The sequence below is a fragment of the Cryptomeria japonica genome, chromosome 2 (assembly GCF_030272615.1).
Source record: "Cryptomeria japonica chromosome 2, Sugi_1.0, whole genome shotgun sequence".
In the NCBI taxonomy this organism is placed as follows: Eukaryota; Viridiplantae; Streptophyta; class Pinopsida; order Cupressales; family Cupressaceae; genus Cryptomeria; species Cryptomeria japonica.
Window position 1 is genome coordinate 203,637,655 of NC_081406.1, and position 14,088 is coordinate 203,651,742.

General features: G+C 36.1%; 1 protein-coding gene across 2 annotated transcripts in view; it reads left to right on the forward strand.

The window, feature by feature from the left end:
* LOC131046322 (DEAD-box ATP-dependent RNA helicase 17) overlaps positions 1 to 14,088 on the forward strand; it is a 95,141-nt gene that overhangs the window by 26,712 nt on the left and 54,341 nt on the right. The window contains exons 2-7 of one of the 2 annotated variants that reach the window (XM_057980035.2): positions 1,047 to 1,119; positions 1,253 to 1,362; positions 6,917 to 7,060; positions 9,279 to 9,387; positions 9,648 to 10,006; positions 10,107 to 10,180. In XM_057980035.2, the coding sequence (XP_057836018.1) occupies positions 1,047 to 1,119; positions 1,253 to 1,362; positions 6,917 to 7,060; positions 9,279 to 9,387; positions 9,648 to 10,006; positions 10,107 to 10,180 (869 nt within the window). The remainder of the gene's footprint in view (positions 1 to 1,046; positions 1,120 to 1,252; positions 1,363 to 6,916; positions 7,061 to 9,278; positions 9,388 to 9,647; positions 10,007 to 10,106; positions 10,181 to 14,088) is intronic. The other variant, XM_057980036.2, reaches the window with a different exon arrangement.

The following is a 14,088-nucleotide window of genomic DNA, read 5'->3' on the forward strand; positions in this document are numbered from 1 at the left end:
CCTCTGCCATTTCTGACAGTGTTCCCTTTTAGTTCCTTACTTCTTACCATCCCTCTAACTACCTCAAAATTTCAGTTTAGAAGTCTACCCCAAAGTTTCACCCCTTTCCTGACCCAGTCATCCTCACTTTTGACTTTCATTTTTCCAAATTTCCATGGGCCGATTTTGGTTTCCTTGTGTGCTATAGATATATGGTAAGGAGTCATTGTGAGGGGTAGAGTATGAAATTAGGTGAGAGGAGTTGAGGGGCGGAGCATGAAATTAGGTGAGAGTAGTTGGGTTCTCACTCAATTGGGGAACTTATTTTGGTTTGTTGGAATTCTATTCTTTAGGTTGGACAAATTAAGCGGTAGGCTTGATATTTCTCAGGCAAGATTTTAATCCTTCCAGGTGGTGGATTGTATTGTTATTGATTTAAGCTATTGAACCAAAATGTAGATTATTCATTTTTGAATTGAATACCATATCATAGGAGGTGGTTTCATCATGTTGCTGAATATCTGCTATTATAGAAATCTTCTACTATAGAAATTGATCTACTTTGAACTGGAAATGTTGGCTATTTGATTTTTTTCTTCAACTGCATTTAGCCTTTAGGTGATGGATCATGCTTCTCTGGAGCTGGGAGATGCATATTAACATCTTTTGTTGTCCACAGAGTCTGACATAAATATTTGTTGGCTCTGAAATACAGAGCTTCTGTTGAGACCACCAAAGGAAAGGGACATCTTGTAGTCTCTAATGTATAATTCCTTATAAAATTGGATTTTGAGAAAAATATAATTTCCTTGTTTATTTGTTTTTACGGTTTGTTAAGGTCTTAGGTTGCTCTTCTGCTTTATAGAATACCTTATTGTATTATCTTCTAAATTTGTCTGTCATTGATGGTGTTCTTTGCAAGAACAAACTGCGTTTAGGAGCATGCTTGTATAGGGAAAATGTTTTCAGCTTCTTAAATATTTTGATTGCTGTTGAAAGATGTAATGAATTTGCTTTCATTTCATACATGTTGTTTTACTGAAGTAGTTTGCTGTGCTTTGGTACAGGTAGAATGGGCTTCAAAGTACCAACTCTCATCCAGAAGCAGAGCATTCCAATCATCCTTTCAGGATGTGACGTGTATCCATTTGTTCCCTTTCCTTAACATATGTTGCAATCAGGGATCATTTTGATTCTTGAGAAACTTGAAGTATATGCTGGTGTTGAAATTTGGATTAAAAGCACTTAGTTTTCATTAATGAAAAGAAGGCAGACTTGTGAATGCAGGAACTGGTACTGGCAAGACAATTGTATATCTTGCACCTATTATTCACCACATGCAAGCATATGTTCCTCGTATCAATCGCTCAGATGGAACTTTTGGTAAGAACTGAATTCCCAATAAAATTATTATTTGTAATGAGTGGATCTTTGATTATATCTTTATATTACATTGATTTCCAGATTCTTTGTAAGCATAATCTTTATTGCTATCTTGTCTTATTCAGCATCAATAGAAACTATGTGGTGTAATGAATTTATTATCATTTATATAATTTATAGAGAAAATTGCAACTGTCAAGGAGAGAGTGGATGGGTTTTTAGTGGGATCTACTAATCCAATTCTAGGCAAAGATGTTAATGATTTTGATTTTGAGTTTACTGCTAAAACTTTATGTTGTCAATCAGAATGCGCCATGTGTCCAGCATAATAATGGGGCTGAATATATATTTTAGGCCTTCTAGAGTTTGTGTTATTCTAATATATTTTTAATGTTCTCTATAATCACTTTCCTACTATATGTCATCCATAGCCTATTTTGACACACAATACAGGCAACACTAATAACCGTGTTCATAGAAAATCAAATTTCACACAAAATGACATTGAGATTACAAGCTAGAATAGGGATACAGTTTCACCTTTTCGTTTAATAAGGAGGGAAAATCAACCATATAAAAGTGAAAACTCTAAGTTACTGAGTTGCCATGTGGTTTGAAGATTTTCCATAATTGAGTGATTGGTGGAAGGTTTTATCATATATTTCAATATCTGGGTTAGATGTTGAACTTGAAATATTCCTTGATTTGACCTTATCATTGGTAAAAATCTCATTGGACACCATATCTACTAGACTGCTATCATTGAGCCACTTTGTGGGAGGTGTTATATGTGCTTACATTAATAGATATTGAGATGCTCAGTTTGCTAAACAGGTCATTGCGGAGTCATTTTGTAGTCAGAAGAACCTCTATTTTCCTATCATAGTTATGTAACTTCATAAGTCATTAGTAACTTGTTTGTCTGATATGACGTTCTAGAAAAGGGCTTAAATATCTCCTGCCTTGCTCCCTGGTCCCTCATTTCAGCTTTATATGTATTTCTCTATTCCCTGGGGAGGCAGTTAAACCACTGATTATTTTAATTGTTCACTTTATCTTCATGTTGCCTTATTATCTATGGGGAGTTTGTACCTCCTTTCTACAGTTCACCTTCAACTTTCAAATGGTTCTTTTCTGTGTTTTTTATCCCTAGAGAGTGTTGGCTCAGTGCTCTCTAATTATCTCGTTTTTTTTTAGTTTTCTAATTTCTCTAGGGGCATTAGGCTTTTTCCTTTTTGAATGTTGTGAAGAATATTTTATGCTCACTCTTTTCCTCGTACAAAATGTTCCCTACACCATGGTTTATCACAAGATGGCCTAAACTTTAGTAAGGCTTTCATCATAATGTTTGAATCTGTAATGTCATTTCTCTAATAATTTGTCCATTTCTGTTATAAGCCTCAAGCTGTGTTGTGCTTGAGTTACCTAATCATGATTCAATATACAGATGCTCAAACTTGAATTTTCTTCATAAACAAGATTTAAGAGATCATTCAGTATACTAAACAGCAGACAATCACATACAGCTCTGATTCAACAGTAGGGTTTAGGAATTGTATTAAGAACAGCAATGTCTTTAGTAATAATTATCAAATCTGATATTTACAATGACCTGGTTTGTGAAACTTCCAACAATTTATATAGCAGTCTAAACCTGTCCCTATGAGTGCTTGGAATAGGGTCTGTCACTTACATGTCTGTGACCCCTAGGGGCTACTTGGGTATTAAGATTAAATCTGAGATCTGATCTGCTGCCAGGTCAGATTTTGGTGTAGATACTTCACTTCCCTTGGATCTGCACCTGGCTCTGCAGGGAAAACACTTCGCTGGATGCTAAATGATGTACATTGAGCCTGACAACTAGCCACAGGGGTGCTGTTAGACTCAGATCTGGTGCGACCTGGTACTTGGCAGTCCGTGGAAATTCACCTGGATGTCTGTCTGAAGCTTGATACTGCCTAGGGTTGTCACCAAAGTCTCCTCAATGCTTGCGTCTTCGTACTGATTTTTATTTGCTGAACCCTAGGGTAGACTGACGTGCAGATTCCTCACAGGTACTCTTCTTTGCTGTCTTTTGCCTGAATCCTTCCCATATTTGCTCAGAACAGCCCTCACAGTGGATGCTGGAATTATCCTGGTGCACTGGTTTGATGTCCTATGATAATATAATAGCTTTTGACCTGAATGGCTGTCCTCAAGCTTACCAAATACAGAGATTTCTGCTCCCTAATGCTCTGGTTTCCTGCCTAAATTTGAATGGACAGATTAGGGAAATTGCTGGTAAAACGGTGATGAAGGAAGACGGGTTAGGGTTTTTGTCCCAAACTGAATACACCATCAAGGTTTTTGTCCTGAGGTGATTGATGGAGTTCTTCACTAGGAATGAAATAATTCGAAAATGTCAGATTAGATGTTCAGCACCCAACGCCCCAATTTATACAAGCTTCAAAATTAGGCACCAGGCCTTCAAGGTCGGCTCCCAAAAACAATTAAAATCTGAAATTTAAAAAGAAATAGGTGCTAGGCCTCCGAGGTCAGCTACAAATATTAAATTTTTTAATTTTTAATTATATTTATTTAATTAAATTAATTATTTTCCTAATAATAAAATACATTTATAATAGGGTTTTGTGTTGAAAAACATAGTTTATGGAGCTGATGCCAGCCTCAAGGGAATGGGGACATGACAGTTCTCCCTCCCACCAAGCAAATATAGGATTGAATGCTCACATATCTCCACCTCTTCCCAAGTGGCGTCCTCGAGTGGAAGATTCTTCCATTTTACCAAATACTCAAGAATGACTTTGTTCCCTAGCCTCTTCTCCCTCATGTCTATGATAGCTTTGGGCTTTAAAATCAACTTCCCTTCATTATCAAGTGATGACAGCTCCAGCAAGGGTGTAACTTGCTATCCAAGTGCCTATGAGACATGAATTTTATTAATGAATCCTATTTCTTTGGAAGTTCCAGCTCATAAGAAACCTCTCCAATCCTCCTTATGATCTTATAGGGTTCATAAAATTGTGGCTTCAACTTCCCAGCACCACTTTCCTTGAGGGAGGATAGTCTATAGGGTTGTAATCTCAAGAAGATAATTTCTCCCACTTCAAAAATCCTCTTTGTTTGGTGACATTTTTTGCTGGTGTTGGGATTCCATTAGATTATTTTTAAGTGCATGCACAACATTTAGGCTTTGTTGAACCATGCCTCTAGCTCCAAGGACTCTACTATCCGAAAGAATGAATGAAATAACATTATAACCATAGAGAGCCTTTAAAGGAGTCATACCTATAGATACGTGGTGAGTGGGATCGTAGCAATACCATTTGGACCAAGAAGATTGCTACCTTGTGACATAGTTCTTCAAATACCCTTCTATCCATTTGTTCAATTTTTTTGTTTGTCCATCAGTTTGAGGACGATAGCTAGTGCTTGGAGTTAATCCTGTACCTATCAATTGAAAGAGTTATTGCTAAAACAAATTGATAAATCTGCCGTCCCTGTCACTTACAATGTTTCTTGGCATCCCATTAAGTCTAAAAATATCTCTAAAGAATAGTCAACCACTTGTGGAGTCCTATACTCTAAAGATATAGCATGAAAATGAGCATATTTAGTGAGTCTATCAACAACCCAATAGATACAATCCTTACCTTGCATCTTTGGGAGATCTGTGATGAAATCCATAGAGATACTCTCCCATTTCTGATTTGAATGGATAGGGGCTGCAACAAACCAGCTAGATATACATTCTCTGTTTTGTTTTGTTGACAAACCAAACACTTCTTAACATACCTCAAAACATCATTTTTGAGAATCTTCCATGACAAAAGCTCCCTTACCTGTCTTGAAGCATTCTGGGTGACTGGCAAGAGGTGTGTCATGACATGCCCTCAAAATTCTATCTTTCACACCTTCAATTCCGGTACAAGATACACCTGATCCTTATAAAGAATGAGCACATTCACCACATTGTACCCATCATCTTGTAGCTTCCCTTCCAAAATATCAATGGCAAAGGTGTTTTTGACATATTCAGCTATTATAGAAACCCATTTTTGTTGTCTATCATTCAAAATCCTTTAGATTGAGGAAGAATTTCAATTTGTTATGATCCGTTTTAACCACAAACTTCCCACAAACAAAGTATTGCTTGAATTTGGCTAGTGCATGCATGATGGTCAACATCTCCTTGTTATAAATAGAGAAGCCTCTCTTTGTCTCCTTGACCTTAATACTCCTAAATGCTATAGGGTGTATATATGCATCAAAACTGCTCCCGTTCCCTCTCCTAAAGTGTCATGCCCCCAATCATGTCATAATGAATATAATAATAGTATTCACTATCATACCAGAAATAAATACAATAATAAATGAATTAATAAGTACAAGTATATTACTTTTGCTCAGAAAATTGTCTTAATTAATAAGACTTCACATTTTTCTAATATCTAAGCCGACAATCACATAATGCCCTTGATCGACGATCTGTAGTATTAATAAATTGTTGAACAAGTAATTTCCAAAGAAAATGATGGCTGAAGAGGCATGATATGAATTTAGAAAAGGCAGCAAGTATTTTTAGAGAGACATCTCATTTGGGGAAGAGGTAGGAGATGTGTCTATTTGCCTTCTATGTGGGCTAAATAAGGAAGAACTCCATTTGGAGAAAAGGCATCTGTAATGTCCCTAAATTGGGTTAACGTGTTCGTGCCCAAAAACAACAATTCCAACGATAACAGACTAAAGTGAACTCAATCATTAATAATTTAAGAAATAATAAACAAAGTTACAAATACACAAGTTTGTAGATTATGATAAGCATTGTAGCTAACTATCCTATAATCAATCATAACTTAGTTTGGTAGGAAAACTCGAAAGGGTGCTAGTAAACTGCCCAACCCAACTAAGCCTGAGAGCACACAACATCCAATTATGGCAACTTGCCTCTTGTCTACAAGTGGTAGGAACGTTCAACTATGACCAGTTTTATCACTTGGGGTAATCCACTTGCCTCTCGAACCACAACTGGCAGGAACGTCCAACTATGACCAATTCCATCCCTTCGGGTGGTCTACTTAGGTTGGAGGAGTCGATAAACCGCATCTCCCTCGCTTATTTCCTCCAAATGGCTGGGAACGTTTCTTGGGATTTTTGGTCAAGCAAGGACAACAAGGAGACGTCCCCTTGGCATCCCCCCATCTTTGAAACAATAGGGGATAGGGATACTGGGGTTTGGAGAAAAGGGGATGTGTCCCCGTGTAACATAGTTTGAGAGGGGTTGCATCTTCTCCATGTGTGCAATTAAATATTATTTTTGATATCTTTCCCAATACTAAACTGTAGTTTAAAAAAAAGTTCAGTTGTAAGTTTACTTTTCTTGGCCTAGAAGATATGAGATCTTCCATATGTTCATCTTGTCATTCTAGAGACATTTCCTAAGGGTGTTTTGGACAGGATTTGGAGGAATTTAATAGAGGGCAAATATTTTTACATCAAATTTTTGGTTAAATTGCGTTGATTTTATGCTAGAAACTGATCTATCTAGTTCCAGCGTTGGTGCTTGTGCCAACACGGGAATTGTGTATGCAGGTTTATGAAGTATTGCAGAAATTGTTGCACCGTTTCCATTGGATTGTTCCAGGATATATAATGGGTGGCGAGAACAGGTCAAAGGAGAAAGCAAGGTTGCGTAAAGGTTAGTTAACAGTGATTTATAATATGTTTCCACTTTCAAGTTTTCCACCTTATTCTCAAGCCCTTCAAACAGGAGAATTGTTTGGGTGTTCAACCATTTAAGAAAAGTAGAGAATGTCTTTGGACAAATTTCAACACTATAGCTTGAAGTCATGTGAAGTCAAGAAAGTTACAAATATATAATATTGGGGTTCTATAAAAAGGGCCCTGGCCTAGCAATGAACCAAAAAGCCACACAAGAACATTTAAAACATAAATACCTCTCGAAACAGGTAAATAGTAGTACTTAATAAATGTCTATAATTATTCTTTTTATTATGTGATCTCAGATTCATATGATATATAGGCTCCCTATTAAATTATTTCTTTTTATTCTTCACTTCTGTCCGTTCCTTTACTTCCTCCTCTCCTTCTAAGGAATATGAAGACACTAGATATGATTGATTAATAACTGCTAAAGGATTCTTGAAGATTTGCATGTATATCCCTTTCCTCCTTATATTAATATTACTGTAGGCAATCCAAAAAGGTGAGAATCTCCCTAAAGGTTGTTTGGATCTTAACACTTTATTGGAACACAATTTCTATTGCATTCCTTAGGAAGTAGATAAATTAACCAATCCTTTTTTGCTTTCATTCCTTCATGCCATTCTCCATAGAGCTATGCTGCTGAGACAAAGGGGAATGGACTACCTTGAAATGTTGAGGCGGCGAGGGGGAGGTACATCTGACATAATCTTAGATGATCCCAGTTAATATCTGCTTCAGGCGCTGATTTTAGCTGCAACTCAGCTGAACCAGTATCCACTATTTCCTTTGATGAGCTCTCAATAGCCCTACTTACCGAAGGATGTGCATTGTGAATAATGAACCCCTTGCCACCAAGTTGCTTACTTTACCAATTTAGGTTTTCCCTTTGTGCATTCAACTACAATATGATTCACTTGAAAGCATCTTCTGCAACTGAACAAAATGCTTTCATAGTCTGTAACCCATTTCCAAATCTGGTCTTCCACTTTTAGCCATAACTTATCCGGAAACCCTTTCGAAATATCTGATTCTACTTGTAGCCTTGCTAATGTGGAGCATATCAGATTATCTGTATTTATATCAATAGACAAGAATTTTCCTAGCATATTTCCTATCCCCTGAAAGCAATTATCTACCCAAAACTGTAGTGGGAGATAAGGGAGCGTAATTGAAACAGGCATAACAAAAAACATCTAGATCATTGGATTAAAAACTGGGAATCAAGGCTGAAGAAGCTAAATATACTTATCCCAAAACCAGGGTTCACTGTCTGAATTTTTTTTTGGTCCACTGATTTCTCACTTAGTAATACAAAAAAACCTTGACCACTTGGATAATACCTTTAAACTTTTCTGCTTAGCTTTAAACCATGTCAATAATACCTTTTAACTTTTCTGCTTAGTTTCATGTAATCCAAGAATGCAGGTCTGCTAATCTTGGCCACAAAGTGTGAAACCTGAAGATTAACACCCGATTCTTGAGATCTTCTTCCGCATTAAAAACTTTGTGACCTGGAGATAATATAAGATGCTCCCCAGAAAAAGCAATAATGCTCACTTTGTGCATTTTACTTGCTAAAGATTCAACCTTTGCATTGCCCTTTTCTGAATAAAATCTGTTTTTCGCTTTGTCTTGAGCTCAAAAATGTACATGCATTATCTTCCAGCCTTATCACGAATCCCGTCCTTTTTGTCTTGCTTGCTAAGAGTGATACGGGCCACACAGGCATGTGGACCAGCTGGATCTTTTGTCCTCCAATATCTGTAGGACCCTAACACTAACATCTTTTGCTGCATCTTCCTTGCTGTCTGCTATCAATGGAATCTTCTCTACACTGCTTGGCACTTGTGACTTAGGTTTTTTAGTAGCATGGGTGGCAAAATCTTCTCTACATTCTTGGGATGACTGCCATGGCTTTGGGAAGATCCTGGGATGCTCTATACCTGGTGTGGGTTTGCTTGGGGTGGCCCAGGGATGTTTTGTTCCTGTCTCCATGCTCTGCAAAGGCCAAAATTGCAAGGGATGTTGAACTGGTAGTCTCAAGCCTGAACATGTCCCAGTCTAGCATTTATTAACTAATATATAATATTAAACTTTTAAACGTCATTGGTTTATTCTTTCTCAGGCGATTGCCTATAGTTTATGAGTATTGGAAATTCTTCTGATACTAACATATTCTCCAATTTCAGGAATAACTGTTCTAGTTGCTACTCCTGGACGGCTTTTGGATCACTTAAAGCATACTTCATCTTTTGTTCATAATCGCCTTCGCTGGTTAGTCTGTGATGAAGCAGACAGGTACGTGCTAATACTTGCTGTTTGTGAACATATAGTTCACTATAGTTCAGGATATTTGCTAGTTTTTTCTTTTAAAACTCTTATTTATAGGCGCAGCATGTGTATACAGATAGTAGCAAAAAAATAATTTTCGTGGCGATCCTAGTTTTCATTTCTTAAGTGTTTTTATTAATATTTATTGAGTTATGGCTCCTTTTGACAATTCATTTTCTAAATTTCAAGCTGGCAGTCATTTTAAAAATATAGTGTGCTTGAACCAGACTTCTGGACCTAGGATTTGGTAAAGACATAGCAGAGATATTGACCCTGTTGGAACCAGGGCAACTTGGATATGGGAATGAGAAGACAGATAACTATGATCCTTCTAATGATTTGTATCGGCGTCAGAACTTGCTATTGTCTGCAACTTTGAATGACCAAGTTAATAATCTTGCAAAAATTAGCTTAAATGATCCAGTTAACATTGGGTTGGAAGAGAGTAGGTCTTTCCATGGCGAGGTTGAAGCTTCCTCTGGTAGTACCACAGATGTAGAAACAAATAAAGGTGCTCACTTTGATTCTAGTAATTCAACAACGGAATATAAATTTCCAGCTCAGTTAGTTCAAAGCTACATGAAAGGTGACTTCATATTTCAGTAAATACACAACTACCATGTCAAAGTTTGTTAAAATGTACTATATTCTTCCCAATTTTTTGATATTTGAAATGTCGTCTGCAGTACCTTGCGGTATGAGGTTGGTAGTGTTGTTGGCTCTTTTACAATCTCAATACACAGCAGAACCTTCTTGCAAGGTAAAATGAACATGTGTTATATTTGAACAATCTGTTGTATCTCAAGAATTATATGCCTAATATTTCCTCAATACGAAATTTTTTTATGTCAAATGTGCAGCATGTTGTAAATTCATCAATTCTCTAGTTTTTAAACTTTCTCATTTGGATGTTGATTTTGAAATTTTGCTTCAACTTAGCTTTAAACGATCAAGTAGAAGCGAATGTTCTAGCCACCAGGATATGGATTTGTAAAGATTGTAGCTGTAAATTTAATTTTATGATTCTTAATTGCATGGACTTGTAAGACACGGGTCTTGTATAATAAGAAATAGCTCTTCAGAAATTTCCCTTCCCCTTCATCCCTTTCCTTCTACCCTGTTACAATTTTAGAACAAAAATCATATTATCAGGCATTCTTGCATTTGTTTTGCTATAAAGATAATGACAGGAAACTGCACCTTGATTTAAATTTGCTTCTCATACTTTAGAGGAGAGGATGAAAATTTGCAGCAAAGATAACCAGTCTATAAAATCAATCCCACTTGAAGGGAACAGTAAAATTGGGCAGCCAAACTGGAGTTCCATGGCTAAGCATTGGATGCTGCAGTCCCAAGATGCATGTAAACTACTAAAAAATCTTTCTTGTGCCAGCTTCCGACAAATTGATTTACTTGGGGAGTGTATTCAATCCACATACTTCACAATCTTTCCCTTACCGTACATTTGCAGGTATTTCCCAGGTCTTGGTTGTAAGGGGATTTTGACTTTGCTTAGGTATGTAATGGTTCCATAATGTTGAAACTTCAAAGATTTTGAAAAAATATGCCTGAATTGTGAGTTACACTAATCCAAACAAGTTCTCAAGATTTGATTCGTGAGTGTATTAGAGCTGGAATTTGAGCAAGTCTGGCAAGGTTGACATTTACTTTTGTCTACTTTTCTATATTTTATGTTTTTCTAATTTATTGAGTTCAAGATTGACTCTAAAATAGGTGTGCTGGGTTTGCATCAAGTTTGAGTCTCAACACTGTAATAGGCACCGATGTGGGTGGTGGCTACATTTATTTCCTTGTCTAGACATGGATTTGGATGTACTCTTGGTCTGATAGGTACCATTTCAGGGGATGTGGGGTCAAGGGACAATTTCATCGTTTGGGTGTTTTAATGTTTGGTGAGTGCTCATAAACATTGTACTTTCTTGCCTTTTTATTGATAAGTCCATGGCAAGTAGTATTTTCTAAAATAGACTGTAGATAGCTTTTATTCACCAATCTGTGAAGTCACATACATAAGTCATCATTAGGATAATGAAACCGTTCATTTGGGTTTATGAATTTTTTTAATTTTCTTTATGCTACTAAATTATTATGTTAGTGATTGGTTTTTACGTAAAGGACAATAACAACAATAGCTACATGATAATGAAAATTCCAAATATTTATGACTCAACTAATCAAATATAAAGATAAAAATGATCACTATTCTGCATAAGAAATTATAAAACTCAAATAACTAAAAGAAATGTTCTTGATTCTCAAAATTCCACTTATGGTACTATGTGACCAAAATTAAGTCATCAATAAGGAAGGAGGGAATTCATCATCATGACTTACAAATAGTCCTTTACATGTGTTTTATAGATACCATACAAAAGCAATATGTAGATAGCTCAAAATCAACATGGTTGGGCACTCTCATATGCTATTGTCCCTACAATTGATGTGTTTTTTATGCACCTCATAGACAGAATAAAATACTAAGGTATCTTATCCTCTCTTGAACAAAATCTTTTTGAATGCTAAGCTATGTGATAATACGAGGTGACTCCAAGGTTCCAAATGTCAAGTCTTGATGTGTGGATAAGCTCAATGGTTGTGATGTGATTTTGTTGGAATCACAAGGGGGACTTACGTTACACAATAAACTCCTGCTTTAATGCTGCTGCAACGTGGAAATTTCTTGCTTTAAAAAAAACTAAAAAGACAAAAAGGATGAGGGTTTAGAAAGCTAGTCTAATCCTAGGAATTTAAGAAACTATGAATGACTTAGTGAAATTCAACCATGCTTTGTTTCACCATGCAAGGAACAACTAGGTAAAGCTGGTGCGATTTTCTGAGGAGAGCAAAATGATGTTCAAATTACTACCAATGGCATAGACACCATCAATGTAATGCATATCAATGAGTGAGTAGCAATTGAAGTTAAGCTCATGTAGAGAGTTCAGTCGACCACGCAAAGAACTTTACAATCAGCAAAATACTAGTAGTATGAACATACAAATTTCACCACTAACCATCCACAATAACTTTCATACATCTAATCAACCTGAAAATAAATGAGAAGTAGAGATCATGCAAATATTGAATCAACACATGAAGTTCACCATATCTTCAATGAAAATAAGTATGTTTTTCTAATTTATTGAGTTCAAGATTGACTCTAAAATAGGTGTGCTGGGTTTGCATCAAGTTTGAGTCTCAACACTGTAATAGGCACCGATGTGGGTGGTGGCTACATTTATTTCCTTGTCTAGACATGGATTTGGATGTACTCTTGGTCTGATAGGTACCATTTCAGGGGATGTGGGGTCAAGGGACAATTTCATCGTTTGGGTGTTTTAATGTTTGGTGAGTGCTCATAAACATTGTACTTTCTTGCTTTTTTATTGATAAGTCCATGGCAAGTAGTATTTTCTAAAATAGACTGTAGATAGCTTTTATTCACCAATCTGTGAAGTCACATACATAAGTCATCATTAGGATAATGAAACCGTTCATTTGGGTTTATGAATTTTTTTAATTTTCTTTATGCTACTAAATTATTATGTTAGTGATTGGTTTTTACGTAAAGGACAATAACAACAATAGCTACATGATAATGAAAATTCCAAATATTTATGACTAAACTAATCAAATATAAAGATAAAAATGATCACTATTCTGCATAAGAAATTATAAAACTCAAATAACTAAAAGAAATGTTCTTGATTCTCAAAATTCCACTTATGGTACTATGTGACCAAAATTAAGTCATCAATAAGGAAGGAGGGAATTCATCATCATGACTTACAAATAGTCCTTTACATGTGTTTTATAGATACCATACAAAAGCAATATGTAGATAGCTCAAAATCAACATGGTTGGGCACTCTCATTTGCTATTGTCCCTACAATTGATGTTTTTTTTATGCACCTCATAGACAGAATAAAATACTAAGGTATCTTATCCTCTCTTGAACAAAATCTTTTTGAATGCTAAGCTATGTGATAATACGAGGTGACTCCAAGGTTCCAAATGTCAAGTCTTGATGTGTGGATAAGCTCAATGGTTGCGATGTGATTTTGCTGGAATCACAAGGGGGACTTACGTTACACAATAAACTCCTGCTTTAATGCTGCTGCAACGTGGAAATTTCTTGATTTAAAAAAAACTAAAAAGACAAAAAGGATGAGGGTTTAGAAAGCTAGTCTAATCCTAGGAATTTAAGAAACTATGAATGACTTAGTGAAATTCAACCATGCTTTGTTTCACCATGCAAGGAACAACTAGGTAAAGCTGGTGCGATTTTCTGAGGAGAGCAAAATGATGTTCAAATTACTACCAATGGCATAGACACCATCAATGTAATGCATATCAATGAGTGAGTAGCAATTGAAGTTAAGCTCATGTAGAGAGTTCAGTCGACCACGCAAAGAACTTTACAATCAGCAAAATACTAGTAGTATGAACATACAAATTTCACCACTAACCATCCACAATAACTTTCATCCATCTAATCAACCTGAAAATAAATGAGAAGTAGAGATCATGCAAATATTGAATCAACACATGAAGTTCACCATATCTTCAATGAAAATAATATGCTTCTTGCAACAAAGTCGTGGCAACAATCTCCTTTTATCCTACTCTATTCTAGCTATTTGCTA